The 19739-nt window shown below is 31.6% G+C and overlaps 1 protein-coding gene across 1 annotated transcript; it reads right to left on the bottom strand.

Moving 5' to 3' along the window:
• Positions 1–24: 24 nt before the first annotated feature.
• On the bottom strand, positions 25–18864 carry LOC124540555 (extended synaptotagmin-1). Its single transcript, XM_047118224.1, has 24 exons — positions 18520–18864; positions 18215–18316; positions 15146–15343; positions 14786–14827; positions 14206–14346; positions 13437–13513; positions 12628–12694; positions 11275–11420; positions 10732–10852; positions 10121–10184; positions 9598–9704; positions 8436–8521; positions 5491–5539; positions 5158–5247; positions 4981–5067; positions 4733–4891; positions 4255–4407; positions 3419–3521; positions 2979–3107; positions 2427–2506; positions 2155–2306; positions 1982–2078; positions 1484–1624; positions 25–1105 (listed from the first exon to the last, which is right to left on the bottom strand). Exons 1-24 carry the CDS (start codon positions 18520–18522, stop codon positions 1019–1021), a joined length of 2481 nt encoding a protein of 826 aa, XP_046974180.1. The 5' UTR covers positions 18523–18864; the 3' UTR covers positions 25–1018.
• Positions 18865–19739: the final 875 nt, after the last annotated feature.

Raw genomic sequence — 19739 nt, 5'->3', positions numbered from 1 at the left:
GATGGAAAAATGACAAAAATAAACTTAGATTATTTTTTTATTTCGAATAGAAAAGCATACAGTTAAAGCGTAATACAACATTAGTTACACTTATTTAATAAAATACAACTATTCATAAGTTGAAATTAAGTAACAATGTTTAAATAGCGACTGTAAAAATATAAATACAACATTGATAAGACTTATGAAACAATAAACTTTTGTATAAATAAATAAACATTTTATTTTCTTACAATTTCAACAGCAATTAAATAACATATGTAAATTTTGTCATTCAGGATAATTTATTATAAGATTTCATATTCGAGATAATGCTCCACCTTAAAACAAAAGCCTTAAAAATGAAATATGGTAACTAGCATGTTTTAGTAATTATTCGACAAAACCAATACTTTGCAATAAATGACAAATGAAATGATTAGATATAGAACATTCTAGATGGAACAAATCTTAACTAAACAACAACATTACAAATGCAAACTGAAATAATATATTGGTAACATGTGTTATTTGAATAAAAACAAAACCTGATATTAATGGCCCTTTTACACCATTATTATTTACGAGAATTAAATAGTCAGGCAGTGATCGCATTACAGATTCATAAGTTTTTCCATCTTCTATAAACATAAAACACTTTTTGTATAATAGTCTTCTATAGATGTCAAAGATAACACTTATACGTATTGTACTGAAAGTGTTGTTTCATATAAAATTATATTCAGTATATTTACCATCCCTACGTAAATAATCAATCAACTGCCTTTTGTTGGATGTTTTAAAGTTGACGCATTATTGAAAAAAATATATAAGAACACACGTGTATGAGCGTGCTTACTCGTACTATTTCGTAAGACAATGTGTAAAAATAAGTTTAGTACAAGTATCCGATTTTGTTTTATACATGTACACGAGTAATTTAACAAAATACATTATAAAAAAGTGACGTCAGATCTTTTAAATATGGCTTAGCATAAGCACTGACATAATGTATTATAAGCATCTAACTGCTAAATGTTTACTCTCGCGGCGATGATTCAGGCAAAAGATCAAACCACAATGTTTTGGCTTCACGGATGTCGTACTGATTCAGTTGCACAATTACCTGCAAAAAAAAAAATTCTTTTATGAAGTGACAATTTTGTATTTTTTACACAAATACATTTTCTACTAAATATTTCATAATAGATAACAATGTGACATTAATCATGCTGAGGAGAATCAGCGGCGTAGCTAGGTGAGGAAGGGCCCCGGTGTATAGAAAAAGAAAAGGGCCCTCACCAACTTTTTTCCATCCCCCTTTAACTAATAATTACCCTTTAAAATTATAGACATCAAATAAGAAATCATGTGCGCAGGATCGTGGTTTTCTAGCTTCAGAAGCTTAAAGTTTAGTTTAGAGGGCCCCCTGAACTCCGGGGCCCTGGTGCACAGCACCACCTGCCCTACGATAGCTACGCCACTGAGGAGAATATGTGAATACCTGTCCGATGATGGGGCTTCCGCCGAGGAAACCCTTGTGCGTGGCGACGGTCACTTCGAGCTGGCGCGAATGTAACTCGGCTAGCGGGATGGCCCACTCGAACTGTTCGTCATATTCGGGCATGCAATTGTCTTTTACCACCTGTTAACACAAATATAAACATAAAATACAATTAATGCTTAAGCTTTATTTTACTAATTGCTGATATTTTTAACTTTTCTTAAATCTCATGACATACACTAGCAATAATTAATTTAAAAGTTGACGTTCAAAATGTCCCTTGCAACAATTTTATTTATTAAGCCATACTAGCTTTTAAACAAAATTTTACAAAGCAAAATTCAAGAATATTTTTTTGAAGTCATAATAAAGTATTTGTTTAATGAGGTTTGTTAGATAAGTTTTTTATTGGTGCGTAGTTTCTATAGTATTATAAAAAAATCCTTACGAAAATACTCCCGGAAATTCGGTATGTAAATATTGTGATTTAATACTCACTGCGGTCTTCCGCTTAGAATCCTTGGATCGTCCGGGTAGTAAATACAACTTTACATACGGATCGGGCACATTGGTAGGGTCCTTAAGAGGTATATTCCTGTTTATAAAATAAAACATTTAATGATTTATTATTCTGTTACACTATTTTAATTAATATTGAAGTAGGTACTTACATTATTTTGTGTACAACAACATAGAGAATTTGATTTTGCATACTATAGCGAAGGGACAATAAGATGCGACCCAGACCTGCTTCCCCGGCAGACCTAAAATGAGGATTGGTAAATTTAATATTATTTACATTATTATATTTTATGAAAGGAGACTATTAGCTTAGAATATTATTCGATTTATTTTAGTAATTTATTTGCACATCATAAGTAATGTTATGTAGCGCATAGAATTAAAATTATTTCTTTTATGATTTAAGTATTCATAAATATGCATACGTTGTCAAAGAAGAAGTTCTGTGGATAAGCTTGGGTGATTCGGGTTCCGTCTGATTTTGGCTCTCCAGAGGAACGTCTGGAATGAAGAGGCATGTATTTTAGTATGACCCACGTGTTTAGACCGCGCTTTGAACGCGAAGGAACGCACGCATATTGCAGGCATGCTCACTGCGTCAAGTCAAGAAAGAGAAAATGAAACGTCAACCATTTTTTATATAAATTTATCAATAGGTTTATCAAAACTAGTTACAATATTAGAAATTTCAAATCCCGAAGTCTCCGTACCTATGCTACGCGAAGAAAATAAATTTATACCAAAAAAGCTAGTGTTGTGATTAGTAATATCGATAAATAACTGTGGCCTGTATTGAACATATAATTTTTGCTTAGAAATAATTCCTAACTATAAAATGATTTGGTAACTACAGTTTATCGCCTAAACACTTGAGATTTTGGGGAATTATTACGTCTGTCGTTTGTAAGCGGCGTTGGTGTACAATTGATAAATTTAATTTTAAAATATTGATTGTGTATATAATTCAACTTACCGACTTCTTTAATGATTTGTTCAACGGGTATGGATTTTTCGGATGCGTTATCGGTTTGGTTACCTGTTGGAGCTGCATCTACTATGTCCTTAAGATCCGTGTTCGAAGATGGAACTGCTGGTGCGTTTACTGCAAGCAATATACACTTATATACATTCAAATATTATATACATGCGATTTGATAATACCTCTTTTATATAAAACATATGATAAAGAACATTCACGAAAGGCTACTATAATATTATACACGAGATTATATAAAATATAAAAAAGCTTATAAAATATTCGTTTAGAATGTAAATTTTATATCCATAATTGTATTCGTCAAAATATATGTAAAGCTTTGATTTATTGATGTTGCTATGATATTAAAAATAAAATGAATTATTTGAAAATTGGTCACACAAATAAAATATGCCAAATTCGTCTACGATTCTCACCAGAGTTGTCTGTGGTCGCGGCCGGTTCCGGCTCGGGCTCGCTCGGAGCGACCAATGCCATCTCTTCATCGATATCCTCCTCTCTTATGGCCTCCTTTAAGATCTAAACGATAAAGAAATTTGAAATTATATAAACAGAAACATTTATTTAGCCTACAATCAAACGACCACATAATATTTTATAACACGTAGACTTAAAGCCTTATAATATAAGTTATAACGCATAATAATAATACGAGACCTTTATTCTAGTACCAGACTCGTGTCCTACTTTGCATTTATTTCACAAAAAAGTCAAAATCAAGCGACAGCTTTGCATCTAAAAGCTATTTGAAAATATAATTTTATGTATCATGATAGTTATGATTAATCCAATACATATTAAAGTCAATACGTAAAGAAGCCCTGGCAAGTCTTACGGCGAGAGAAGGGTGTAGCGGGGAAGGGGGATGTCTAAGTTTCTTGGTGGTAGGGGTCTGTGCAATGCCGTCTGAGTAGGTACCACCCACTCACCAGTTATTCTACCGCCAAATAACAGTAATTAGTATTGTTGTGTTCCGGTTTGAAGGGTGAGTGAGCCCGAGTAACTACAGGCACAAGGGACATAACATCTTAGTTCCCAAGGTTGGTGGCACATTGACGATGTAAGGAATAGTTAATATTTCTTAAAGCGTCATTGTCTATGGGTGATGGTGACCACTTACCATCAGGTGGCCCATATGCTCGTCCCCCAACCTATTCTATAAAAACAAAACAAAAAACAAAAGTGAACAGACAAGATAAGAAAGATGTCATGCTTACTGTTGATTATAAGGTTTATTTATTGAAAGCTTTACCTTAAGTTGCGCTGCAATAATAATCTTCGATTCGGGTCCGGACTTTTGCAAGTTCATTGGCTGATTCAACATTGTAAGATTTTTTTGTTTCAACAGTGAAGAGATTCCATATGTTAGCTGGCCGAGTGAACTGCCGGTCTTCTGATCTATGACCTAAATACACGTTAAAAATATTTAAATTATAAATTATTTTGATTTTAAACACACATAACGAAGTGATTTTATCAAATTTTCATATATTTTACCATATACAACCTTTTTTATATATTTTTTAATTTAAATATATTTTAGGGAAACAAAGAATGAGATGACATTTATGGCATAACAAAATACATGCACATACATCAGGTAAATTTCCATTGATCCTAATTACACGATTATTAAAATTAAAAAAAGACTATATACACTAACCTGACAAGATTTATTAAGCAATGTATAACAAAGAGAGATGTTATATATATTATTATAACTGCAGTACCTTAATTTCCAGAACATCGATTTCAGGATTCTGTACGAGGAAAGAGTATCCTATTTCGTACACGGGGCTATCAGTACGCATCTGCACTGCAGTGTTCTCAGTCTTCTTGCCGACGGTCACCGTCAAGTATGGATCGGGTCGGGACTGCGCACGCGCATTCTGTGCATACAATGACATTTTAATTTCTAAACTGTTCCATTTTTAAATTTATTTCAATCAGTAATATGTTTCTAATATTTTTTACTTACGGGTAAGTTCTTGCACGAGTCTATGTAAACTGACACAACTGCTGAACTCAGCTCTGCATTCTTCACGAGTTGAGTTTCAGTGAGAGCCTAAAATCAAATAATAAGACAAAGACATTTCGTTTTTCGAGAATTATTTACGATAGAAAAGTATGTAGACTATATTTTGAAAAAACTCACGTGACTAAGATCGGCCAAGTCAGTTGAAAAGCGATGCCAAGATAATCGCAAATGCACTTTGCCTGTCTTTGCCTGCTGGAGTGTTTGCCACTGAAATGTAAAATTCGAATTCATCGGTGTCCTTCGTAAAAACATTAACAATATCTCCAACATCAATAGAAGTTACATACAGCTTTTATTTGGCAAATATAGTATTTTTAAATGGCTCATTACGTAAGTACGTAAGTAAGTAGTTAGGTCTTCAATAAAACAAGCTGAATTTAATACTTTACTTAGAAGTTAGTTATAAAAGACTATTGAGTAACTATAAATTATGTTATACATTGAACTTACCGTATCCAAGCGTCCGGCGCGCACAACTTGTGAAATATCTAAAGAGCATCTGAAAAATTAATTATAACATTAATATTACGCGCAGGGCCTTCGAAAAATGTGAACAAATGTAAATGGCAAAGCACAATAAATTTTTTAACGAAAGAAAACCCGTTAAACAATATCATTAAATTATTTACAAACTCTTTTTTTACTTATAAATTTTAAATGATTATTTTTAAACATAAATACGATTATTTTTCCAATTCATAAATTGTTGTTGTTAAACATTAAAAAACAAGCCACTAATAACAACACCAATAAATTATGCATGCAAAGGAAAAATAATTTTCCAAACGTTTTTTGTTAAGTGTGGGCAGCGGCGCAAAACTACCCGAATCCAATTAAAAAAAAAATCAATCTTTTATAAAGTATTTCACATCGATACTAAATCAAGCGAGGGTTACTTTTGCGCTGATATCCTGTTTACAATAAATATTAGATTATTGTTATTATCATTATTTAAGGCGTCAATCTTTACATTTTATTTAATTCGTTAGTCGATTTACTTTTATTTGAAACGTGAGTGACTGTGCCGTAATAATAACCGAGTTATAATCGTGTACAAACTCGTTATTTTGGTTGTACAAACATACGTAGTTAAGATTAGTAGGAATATACAAGTAATTGTGACAGTCGTGCATTGAATGAAAAGCTTTGCATTTACTCTATCCCGTGGTGATGACACGTGGAGTATTACAGTGTGTTTACATCATATTTTCAATTCGATAACGTGTTTAATGTAACGAGAATCGATATTGTGCATGCACAGGTCTTGTTAGTCTCTACAACGGATATACAATATTTTCAGCATCGACTGAAAATGTCTGTAAACGAAAGTTGTTGAGTGAATAAGTATGAGTTGAAATAAAACAATTTATAACTATTTTTATTATTTTTTTGATTCAAAAATTTATTGCGTTGGTGTGCTGATGACCAAGTGACTAGAGCAACAGAAATGTTGCTGACTTTTCATGTACATATGTGTTTATTATTGTTATTATTCACATTGTGCTTGGCAGTGAAGGAATACATTGTGTCGAATGAAATTCTACCAAATAAGTATTCACCAATCCGCTTTCAAGCAGCTTTGTTTGCTATAGTCCAAAAACCCTTCTTTTCTAGAAGATAAGTTTTTTGACCAGCCATGTCATGTAGGTACAAGTACTTAAATATTTATATAAATTGTTTTATTTAATTCATTAGTCGAATGCATGTGTATGAAAGTGTACTACAATATGTACTTATTAATAACAAAAAATGAATCTACGTTTAACAAAACGGTTCGTGATAATCGTCTAAGAGAACGTTTTATGATTTCAAAATGCTCTTATACGCGTCGTTAGACGTGCTATGAATGCATGTCGAGTACGATGCACGTGACACGGAGGCGCCCCAAGACAGACCTGCCGAGCCTCTCGTCCCGTCCCGCGCGGTCCCAGTCGTACAGCTGTACGCTCGCGCGCGCCGCGCCCGGCCGCAGCACGGACTGTCACAACCCACCACGCATAACTCACACAGATTAGTGCCAAACACACTACGGGTTAGAACTGTTATTAGTTTTGCAACGCCGCTACACGGAAAATGTCAGTTGAAATTATTAATTTGTATAAACTTACATAATATACGAAATAAAATAATACATAAAATAGACTGTAATTAAAAAAAAAAAAAAAAAAAAAACATTAAACCATAGACCAGTACGATTACGTCTGTGATATCCCTGTTCTCACTAATAATTAGCCAAATACGCATAAATCAACGACAAACCACACAAAATTAGGCAAGTTCACATGAAAACTTATGATTTCGATACATGTAACTACGAATTTTTAGATCACCCTTAGTAATATATGTTTATTTATATTTTGAAATAAAAAAAAACTAGCTAATAATAAGAGTGATATGAAAATCCACAGATTATGTAGTAAGGCCAAAACAATGTCACTGTGAGCGCGGGGCGGAACGGACCTGCCGAGATAGTCATCGTTCTGAATGCCCATCCCCGGGTCCCAGTCCCACAACTCGCACTGCAGCATCTGGCTCTTTCTCGAGCTTATAATCGCCTTCGGAAAAATTACAACATGTTAAAATAACCAAATGGCTACATTTTAAACATAATATCGCGCACTGTTATATAAAATCATTCTATTAAATTTCCACTATTGGTTTCATTAACTTGCTAAATTTGTTATAGATGTAAATTTCTAATTAAAATCAAAACTGCTAAAGAATATTTGCACCATGTACAACGACTTTAATATTCGAAAGAAGACAAATATCTATTCTACTCAATAATTTTTTTACAATTAAAAAAAACACTATACATAAATACTCCAGGCATATTTATCACTGAACTCCCTGACGTAATAGTGATATATATATACATATAAATAAAGTAAGTATAAATATATTTAAACTAGAAAGCAAAGCGTGAGAATTGCCGTAGCTATTTCGCTGCTTTGAAAGATTGCACAAAAATGTAAATTTTATTTAGATAATACTTGCAATTGTCAATCTTCCAACAGCGAATATAGTTAACATTTATAGCTAAAATGTGCTTAATAAGAATACAATTATCCGTGTAAATTAATATCGAAAAATTTTACCGAAATACTAAATAACAAATATATTATTTTCTTATATAGCAACATTATTTAAGCGCGCCAACATAGACTAAAGCAGCATACACTAAACTAATGTTGAACAATTATACGTCATGCATGTATGCCAATTAAAGGTAATCGCATGAAGCTCGCATAATGTACTTATATATAAATGAAGAGATAGAATAGTATGGTTAATTGCTTTATTGCTCGACAACTTTGAACCTTATCCGTTAGAGATTAAGGTCGAAGTAGTCTACCTACCACCGGCCGCCACCGCATGTCCCGCACCGCACTCACCTGCCGAGCTTATCATCGTCGTTGCCCTCGTCCTTGTCGAACACCTCTATGTCCAATGATTGACCCAGGGATTGCATTATACGCGCCTTTACGCCAAACGCGCATAGTCCCACGCAAACATAAGTAAGGAAAACAAAATCATTTCTTTGTCAGACCAATTCAGCGAAGGCGAACAAGCTAACGGAAAAAAGTCAGGCGAGATATTTAAATCAGATTGATAAAAGTACAAAGAAAAGTGTTACATATCGAATTAAAATTGTAAAGTCACGCATAGAGTGTCATCTGAAAAGTAGGAAAATTTAATGCCAAAGATGGGCTCGTTTTAATTCGAATGTTTTTAATGTGATCGTTATAAAAGAATAAAAATGAAGTCACATATTAATTCCAAATGTTGACAGAATTGGGAGCTGCTGATGCCAAATTATTTTGTAAGTACATACTAAGAGTACTTAATAACTAAATCGATAAAGATCTTTTTAAACTATATATGATTATTAGGTATTTCTTTTTATTTCATGCATATATCGATATCGTCATAACAGAAATTATTATATTTTATAATTGTTTTGCTTACAGCCACTTAAATGCTGGCGTACGATGCTGGTTTTAAAATATAGCATACGAATAACATTTGAAACAGTAATATAAATAGAGTAATCTAAAAACAGGTGTTTAGATGTTTGTAGAGGCTCGAAATTTATATTTCTATTTAAATATGACCATAAAATTCAAGAAGAAACTCCCCATTTTTCATTGAATAATGAATTGAAAGCTCAAATCGTACAGCATCTCAAAATGATATAGGATTATTCTTATATACAAGGTTAGTAACGGATGATTGTGAATATACGTTACATGTTACTTCACCGGATATTGTGGAACCATTTTAATCACATGCAAATTCTCAATACATTGAGTATTCAGTACAAATAAGAAATAATATAAAAAAAATACATAAATCAATCTTAATGTACTCACCAAAGAACCATTAAAAGGAAACACATTTTAAATGTATCAAATGTGTCCGCTTAACGAATCTATCTACAAGCGTTTTATAAATAATATAGAGTAATAAGTTAAATATATTGAATAATTAAAATTAGTGCATCAACCGTAACCGTGCATAGTGTATCGTTTGGTGTACTATGGTGTAACAACTCACCTCGCACCAGTACTCCCAGCGTGGGTTGATGTTGTTGTCGATGTGTTTAGTCTTCCACTGCTGCGCGCCGACCGTTATGATCGCGTAAGGATCCGATTTACCTTTACCTGGAAGTGAACGATACTTTATTTATTGACGAATCGATATATTCACGAATAGGGCCGTATTTAGGGGAGGGCAACCGGGGCAACTGCCCTGGGGCCTCCACATCAGTGGGGGCCACAGTTTTCAGCAAGTTAACAAATACCGAGATATCGTCAAATTATAATAATGTTATTATTTAATATTTTAAAAGTTACCGATAGAAGTAAATAAATCATTGCTTACTGATTGAAATAAAAAAAGTAATTAATTCATGATAATATAATTATTAGGTTGTTCACGCTTCTGTTTGTCTAGGGCCCCCACTGCTTCGTGGCCCGGGGGCCTCCAGACCTTTAAATCCGACGCTGTTCACGAACATTTAAGGTTGTTAGATGTTATATTATTTTTTTATGTTATCAAAGATTTTCATTTATATTACCCAACATCGACACATCTTTCTTCATAAGGTTCTGAGCTTGCACCAGGTGAATTCGAAGTACACCCTTGAACGAAACAAATATATATTAATTTTATAAATGTGAAAGTAACTCAGTCTGATTTTTATTATTATGGTAACCCATTATACGTACAGTAAGGTAAGTTTAATAATATTTATATAAGTTGTAGATGAATCAATAAGGACAAAACGGAAACGAGTAAAGTTACGAAAATGTGCTGTTTCTTCTCTAAGTGATTTATGAATCATAAAGAACTTCGTTGTTTAAACGGCCAGCTTCACAGTGACACTAAAAGGTAATTAATTTTCACAACTAATTAATAACTAAAGAGTCCAGAAATTAAGAAGTTCCTATTCCTACTTCTGTACCTCGGAAAACATGCTAAGTTAGTATTGACTGCCAGAGTAGGTGATTTGTGATTGCACCTGTAAAGCATTCACAACTGTGCACTTAGTTAATCTATTGATAATGTCTTAAAAGTCAGTCCCTGCCCTTCTTTAACTAACCTTTATTTGACTTTTTTTCTTACTTCCTTAAAAAAAAGATCTAGGCTAAAATAGTTCAGTGAGGCAACATTGAGGTAGTAACTTACTTCCGGTTCGGGCATGCGCAGGTCAACAGTTGGAATTTCGTCGCTCAGCTTGATCGGCAATTTGTTTGGGAGAACCATCATATTTGCTATTTGCTCCACAATGCATCGTCGTAAAATGTCACTGCAAATGAATATACACAATATAATATAATCATTTTCTATGAATTCGTTCCTAATAAATAAAATACACTATTTAAAATCCTTTCAAAGTGACATTACGATGATTTACATTTTAACTACGTTAATTTATTATACATACAAAATAACTAATACATCATTTGTTATTTATAAAATTATTAAATTAGATTTCAATACATAAAATGTATTATATTATTGTCTGTCCCTATGTATGCTTAGATCTCCAGAGTGATTCAAAAGCAAGGTTTATTTATGTAATACATTGACATCATAATAAAGAAACACTGATAATTTTAGAAGTGTCTAACGTAAATAAACAAATTCTGTATAAAGTTTAGTATCAGTATTGCAACCGTAAAAGCCGGGGGGGGGGGCTGGTTTAACAATAGTGTAAATAATAGTTACCTAAAGCCAGGCATGTCTAGGACGTCAGCGGCGCCGACGAGGTTGAAGTCGATGGACGGATTGTTGAGGAAGAACACCTGCAGGCCGCCCACAAGCGGCATCTTCGTGATCAGCGGCTTCATCACCACACGCACCATGCCGTGGATCTGGCAAATATCAAGATTGATAATATTTACTACATTACCGCCAAGTGTACCAATACGGTAAACTTATTAATACAAACGCCACGCGGTTAATTCTCAAGGATTTAGATTCAATAAAAAAAAAATGTTATGCAACATTGAATAGTAGGCTTAGGTTTAATGAAATAGTTTCTAATTATAACGATGAAACAGCGGGTTCAATCCTATCTAATTCGTATAAGCGACATTCAATTATAGTAAATCCAACTTTTTATATTGCTTTCTTTCTTCTTTATATTATTTAAATGTTTCGAAAGTAATATACTGGAATTAAAGTTTGTCAGACGAATTGGTGAATGTTTTTTTTTTTTTAAAGAAGTAATTTTACATAACAAGCTATTAATAATTATTAGTAATTGAGACAATAAATGAAAACTACCTCAACAGAATTTAAATAAACGATGAATACAAGCTATTGTTTAAATGTAGCAGACATCAAATAAATGTATATGACATGAATAAATACTCGAAGGCGACAAGAGAATAGTTATTGCAGGAAGGAGTCGCTTTGCTCGTAACTGACAATTGCTGTGTCATATGTGCAAATGTTGATACATAGTAACTGTATGTCTTGTATCGTATTGATTTTTATATTCTACTATTTCAGTAAATAAATTATTATACAGATATGTCCTCCAAAGTTCGTTAGTGCGTACTAGAGAACTGTGTTTTTGCAAGAGCAAATAGTTATAGGTAAGTACTGTAGTACTTACCTATAATGTACTTAGTACTTACATATAATTCGATACTACTAAGTTTGGGCTACTGCAGAAAATTTCGCTACTGTAAATGGTCTCTTGTGACGGGCCAAAAAAATGGTCTTACTTCTGAGTAACAAGACTATTTAATAATTTATAAATAATTAATTCGACTTCAAAATTAGAAACAGCTAGTGAGCTAAAAAAATATATGTTTTGAAACTACTAGACCGATTTTGTTACAGTTGTAATAGATCTATTAACTTTTTATAAGAATTGAAACACGACTCATAAATATTATTCTACATGGAGAAGGTTTTTTATACCATATTAGTACATTGCAACGATCGCTGCTGCAGAAATACCCTTCAACTGATCGCCATGGCTATTTAAGCTATGTACACAAACAATAAATAACAGCTGGCGGGTTTTACTAGTACACAATACAATTAAATTAACAAATATTTTCATACCTGAAGATCTTTGATGCCTCCTCGAATACGTTGAAGGACGAATGAAATATCACAATCACCAGCGTAACTGAAAATAATAATATTGTCTAAAGATAAACATGTAAGCATGTCATTATCGACGAGAGCTGAGAAGGTACCAGTAGCTAAAATATGTGGATGTCACTTGGTGGTAGGGCTTTGTGCAAGGCCGGTTGGGGTAGGTACCACACACTCATCAGATATTCTACCGCTAAACAACAGTACTCAGTATTTGTATGTGTTCTGATTTGATCGGTGAGCGAGCCAGTGGAACTACTGCCACAATTGACACAACATCTTAGTTCCCAAGGTTGGTGGCGCATTGGCAATGTAAGAAATGGGTAATATTTAGAGCGCCATTGTCTATGATGGGACCATTTAACATCAGGTGGCTCATCCGCTAACCTATGCAATAAAAATAAAATATCTCAAATAAAGACAGTGTGTTCGATTCCGAGTAAGCACTACTGAGAATTTTTGGTCCCACAACCAAAAATTCTCATTAAGGTGAGCCACTGTCTGGCAGAGGATCATTTATGTTAATTACTAGAAAAATTGTCGAGTGAACTTTTTTAGATGGTAATTGGTTTTTATGGATTTTATTGATAATCAAAAACATTAAGATTGGTGAATATCATACAAATATATCTCAATCATGCCTGCGTGTATGTAGCAACTATTATACTATAATTGCATCAAAGCATCCAAATTTAAACGTATTAAGAACCAAACAATCTACTTATGTTGACTAATCTGTTAGTCATTCTGTGTAGTTAAGATAGCGAACTCACAATAAGTCTACATCCATGATGATTTCATCTCTAGAAAGGTTCTTATCGTAAACTTTGACGCCTCCGACGCGCGGCGCCTGCGGGCAAACACACTCAATACACATTCACATAAGTACTTTACAACACAACTTTACAACACCTACGGATATAAACTCTTTAATAAAAACTCATATCAAATCTGATAATAAAAAAGTTTATTGCCACGGAGGTTTTACACGGGTGTTTTGTTTCGTTATCGTTAAATTTAATTTATAATTTTCATAAAATTAAAATACTGAAAAAATCTATTAAAAACGAGATGTTCCTCCGTTTAAATTAAAAAAAAAAGTTATTGTTGTCACTCCTTATTGCATCAGCTGCCCTGTATTGAAAGTCCCGTCAAATTGCAAATATGCATTTAGTGAAAATGCGGTTATTTTATTACTACAAACAGACACCAATATTATGTGTGAACACCAAGATAATAGGTGTTTACTAGCAATACCTGTTTTCAAGAAATTGTTACTACCTATATTTATTTGACCCAGCAATAAGCAGCATTCTTGGTTATGCTTATTCCAGGTTTGGCCTATTTTATTAACTTTCAACAACAAATTACCTCAGTTTAATCGTAACAGAGGATTAATCCTATTTATTAATATCGGTTACTATATACATCTGTTTATTATACGTTCTCGAGATTCCGATCCAGCTTTGACCGAAACTCAACTGGATCATGTACTTTTAATATTAAAGTACCGTAGACAAAAAAAAGAACGAATATACTCACAATAGTTCCAAGAATCATTCTCTCGAACTTAAATCCGTTTAACTTGTAGTTAGCCAAACTCTCGGCTACGGCCGGCTCTATGGAGTCCTTGAGGAGTGATCTTGCATAGTGGTTAACGTTCGGCCACACTTGTAGAAGTATCTGTTCGGAAAGTACTCTATTAGATCATTTTTTAATATCCTTTTTAACATAATATTTTTTATATGCTATTCACCTCCGATGTGGGCACAAATTTGGCACATGTTTAGCTTAGTCGGTGGCGTTATGCGTTAATTTTTCAATTGACTTTATTGTATAAGGAATATCAATGAAATATATTTTTAAAAGTTCTCTTAGAAATGAATCCCTAACCCAGTAAATACGGGATCTATGGTCCAACTAAGTGACCGCCCTTTCAAAATATGGGCTCTCGACTCTACATTTCAGAATAATAAACCAAATCGACAATTATCGTACAACTTAAAAAATAAGTTTTAATTAATTTTACGAAAATCATTCATCAGAGCATGTTGATTTAACTGAAAATACAAAAACCATAATTAAGAATATACAAGCAAAATTATTCACTAAAACGACTTACCCTGTTAAGCCATTCTGCTCTTTCTACGTCCGGAAAGAAGACCTAAAATAAACATTAAAAAATTGATTCTAGTGTTCACACTGTCCCGTTCATTATTTTGACTTTGTGTACTGTAATTAAATCATTATGTTATATATCGATTGTTGTTGTAGCGTCAGTCTAATTATACAGCATGGCAGCATATTTGTACTTGCTTATTGAAAATTTAAATCAAAGCTACAAACTTTATCCACAGCCTTTTCATCGATATTTATTACGTTCTTTTAATTGTTTTTTTTTTACAATAGATGAATAAAAATTCATATTATTTAAGGGATAGAAGAAAAGTATATTTGTTAATGTGTTTTTTTTATAATTTACCCATGCCGGCAGATCATCAAGTCGTGCCAGTACGACATCTTTCTCTGAAGACAGCGCGGCTGTTTTCGCCAAATTTCGACGATATTCGCTTTCCTTTCGCCACTGATCTCGCATCACCGACAATACCACGGGACCAATCAACCATGCTACGCTCCATTGCATATAACCGACCAAGTATACTGCACCTACTATTGTGACCTATAAATAAACATAAGACCTCGTTCATTCGTCCTATCAGAGAGAATATTAGTAACAAGTGTTCTAAAAACAAAACAGAATCAAATTTAACATTCAAATAGTCATTCGAATATCATTTGTACACATTAAATCAATTAGTAAATACAGATTAAATTAACTCGAAATAATTTTCAAGTCTACTCAGCGTATCTAAAATTCAACCTTATTGAAGAGACGGAAACTTCTTTAGATGATTGAAATGAAATGATTCAGTTGATTTTAACATTTCTACAAATTATCCAAAGTACAAGGGTAATGCAAATTTAAAAAAAAAAATATTTAATTTGATAAATGGAATGTGAAAATCGATTAGAAATCTTTACCAAGTATTTTTAGTGCAACAACCGTAACATGCAAATGATCTACAAGAAACGGTTACTATCAATTAATGACAACGGTATTTATAGATATATTTTGAAATGTACAATGTTATCTAAATTAACAATAACAGGCTAACTCGATAAAACGACGCATTACTCATATTACTCGATAGTCGATAGTATACGACACAGTACCTTCACGTATATAATCGTTACAACTAAAGGTTTTTAATTAACCATGACCCTCATACATAAACAGATATTAGTTCTTCATACGCTTTGAGAATATCGAGTCAAAGATACATTTTCCATAATAAAACCATTGAAGTTCGTGATATTAGGTCACTTCCTGTCTAGTGGGAATATTTTTAGCGAGAATGATGTCACCTATTATTTTATCAGTAATATAAACTGTTAAACCTACTCTTTATTAATATGGAGTGTTGATACTGCAAGAGTATTTATTATTAATAAAGAAAATAAACGCCTTTTAATATTCTAAGTAATCGTTTTTATTGTTTTGAGTACACTAATTTACCATGAACACTTTACAAACATATAAATAAAAAAGGTTATTTTATACTAATATTATAAATTAGATAGTAACGGTATTTATATATATCTTGATGATCAAACCCTTGAACCGAAATTGATGAAATGTGGTAAAATCAAGGTCGAAGATCAAGGAAAGCCATAGACTATTTTTTTTACCTAACTACTGGCAACCAAACTAAAATGTGATCAATGTTTTAAACATAAAATATCTTATTCTTTCTACCTACTAACATTAACTATTAAACACTAAAATTATTATAGATACTTCAAATATAATTATCTTATCACAATTAATTAATATTATACTCAATTAACTATTTAAATAATTTGATTATAATGATAAATTTTATTTCCACATTGTAATATTCTATATACAAATTAACATCTTATATTATAGCTCCATTTTGTGTATTAAAATAAGTGAATAATTACTTTGATTAAAAACAATGCAATTAATAATATTAGGATTCACCTGAGCAATATATTATATTATAGATTTTAAGTTAGCTTCCCTCCTCCTCTACTGTAAATTTTACTGCTAGATTATTTCCCATTGGCATCACATTACCTCACTTATCACCTACTCTATTTATGCCTCATCTTTACCTTTTGTAAAACTAGTGCATATTCTAACATTATTTTTCCTTATTGTACAGAGGACTCTCATTTTGAATAAGATGTCTAAATCCAATTTCAATATATCTAACTACTAAAAAATTATTAGAAACTCCTATACAGATCTTGTCCCTCATGTTCTAACATTTATTTATAATTTTCTCACTGCTTAGACTTGCATATTCCATCCCTGACTGACTAACAGTTAGTTCTTTCATTGACATATACATATTTATATAATATCTAATTGGATTGTATGTACCCATTTTTTATGGTTTCTTTTCCAAAACAATTCCATTTGTTTGTGCCAGAAGACGTAACATAAATATTTGTACTATGTGTACATAAGCTGATAGTTAGAATGTCATCAAAAAAACATTTACACATATTAATGAGATCAGCTAATTACCTAGTGATAAATCTGCTTACAGATGATTAACCTACTTGTAAGTACCAATGATAAATTTTAAATATGTTTCCAAAAACACAGTGGATTTTTTTAAGCCCAATGAAAATGAGTTTACTTATAATATAATATAAATATTTCTTTTTAAACTAACTGTTCGTTTAATAATGAAATAATTGCATACATTAATTATTAATGTATTTTTTTTATTGATGGAAGAATAAACATATTTTTAAATAAAAATGAGTTATTGTAAAGAACATCAAATTCAAATTGTAAAGTTTGAACAAACCAATAACGAAAAAATTAAGGTCAAATACCTCTGCAATGATTCAAGATTGGTGGCTGTTTCAAGGTTATGATTCATAGGCAGGTACCAGCATACCAACATTAGTTACTAAATGCATCACTATTGATTTTGATTAAAATACTTCTTTGAATTCTAATATTCAAACTTTTATGTGTAAATAATCTGGAAACCATCCAAAGTTTCTATTTTGGAAAAACATATTTACATACATTGTAATATTATATCATCAGTAGGAATAGAATGTTTATCAATTTGAAGCCATAAAATGTTTATAGCATAAACTAAATAAAGTATATGAATAAGAATATTAATGTTTTGAAGTCAATTTATATATTATAAGGTCAACCATCTAGCCATTTTGTGTAGAATTATGTCTTTTTTTAAATCATTCTATTTGCATGTTACTCATGAAAATTTCTAGTTATATGTAAGGATAAAAATATATGTTATCCTAAATTAAAACTACTATTTTATAATCTATAGTAATTTAATACAACTAATTGCATTCAGCTCATTAAGATTTGAATTATAATTTCTTGAAGATTTATTCTAATTAAATTACATATATAAGTATTATACTTTGAAGAAAGAAAAGAAAAAATTAACATTTTATTAATATAACTTACCTTTTTGAAAAATCTGTAGATCACCGACAGGACACTTAAATTGTCATCACTGCTTACCGGTAGAACAAATTTGCTGTTTGTTGTCATTTTGTTATCATTTGCCTAAAATTATATATTTTTTTTAATTTTATACAATATCAAGCAATGATATTAGTATTAAAAAAATATTGTGCTATGAGTTTATATTTTAAATTTATTTTTAAATAAATCTAGTCTAATGCAATGCGTCATTATTATTTATAAAAGGGGAAGGAGATGGTTCACATAAATCACAATAAATATAGCTTACAATTAAAAAAACGTACCATGCTGGGTGCAAAAAATGCACTCGATGCGTTGCAAGTGTACAGGAATTATAAACTAAAAACACCAACCTAAGCAACAACTCAACAAGCACTAACGTTTACATTACAGACAGTCTTACAAAACGCAAAACGAATACTAGCAAATTGTGATTTGTATGACTAAAAAAGTATACCAATTACCCAATATTATTGTTCCTTCTACGCTACCATACATATCAATACAAATATATTTATTTTTAAAATAAAACTATAATGTTGTTTATTACAATTTTATGTTTAATTTGAAAAGAAGACAGAGTCAGACAGAAGGGTTAACATAAAGTAAAATATAAATTCGGCTCAACTCAAGAATCGAACATTCGTATGCGGTATGACAGTTACGATAATCGATGTTAAGTGGGTATCGGAATGCGAGATACGAGTATTCGGTAATGAATGATCTAATAATAAATCAAACGCAGAATTGATTTATTATTAGCCGATGCATTTAAAAATTAATTTATTTTGGTGGATTTATCTGCTAATTTTTCGTTAAAAAACTGGAGTTCATAAAAATGTGTTTTAATAATTTATAATCATTGAAAAGAGAAATAAAAAAATATATTAATAATTCTTAACCGTGCCGATTATCGATATATAAGAATATATTGAAATGTGAAGATTAAGATATATAAATAAAGGCAGATGAGAATTATTCACTTCATCGAATTGGAATAGTTCGCATACATTTTTAGGATGATCTATTTTCGGTTTTTGTTAATTATTCTCTCGCCTCTTACGTTCGGATCGTATGGCGTAGTAAGGCGTTATCGACATGACATCATCGTTTCTGATTCCGAATGAACGATGAACACTTGCGGACTTATTTGTAATTTTAATAAAGTTCGTCCATGCAATATGCTGTTCCTGCTTTTACTTATATCAATAATATGAGCATCAATAATAATTAACATTTAAAGAGGGCCGCAAATTCTCCTTTGGTTGAAAACTTTAATTAACATTTAAGTTTTCAATTAAAGTTCTTATTTAGTACCGACATCAGCAAGTTGAATTAGAAATAATACCTACTTGTTTAAATTGGGCGATGAAGGCAATAAAAGAAAAACAATGTTTTTATTTATTAACAAATTTATTTAGCAAAAAAAGAACAATTACGTAGATGGCAATAGAAGTTTCATTCAAATTGATTTCATTTCTTATTATTATGTCTTATTAAAATT

This window comes from Vanessa cardui, chromosome 2, assembly GCF_905220365.1.
Source record: "Vanessa cardui chromosome 2, ilVanCard2.1, whole genome shotgun sequence".
Taxonomy (NCBI): domain Eukaryota; kingdom Metazoa; phylum Arthropoda; class Insecta; order Lepidoptera; family Nymphalidae; genus Vanessa; species Vanessa cardui.
The sequence above is the reverse complement of the archived record's forward strand: the minus strand, read 5'-3'. Positions and strand labels throughout refer to the sequence as shown.

Coding starts and splice junctions, on each gene's coding strand:
- LOC124540555 (XM_047118224.1), bottom strand. Junction 8,522..9,597: donor GCTGGGAGTACTGGTGCGAG/GTGAGTTGTTAC, acceptor TTTGGCGTAAAG/GCGCGTATAATGCAATCCCT. Junction 1,625..1,981: donor ATTCTAAGCGGAAGACCGCA/GTGAGTATTAAA, acceptor TTGTGTTAACAG/GTGGTAAAAGACAATTGCAT.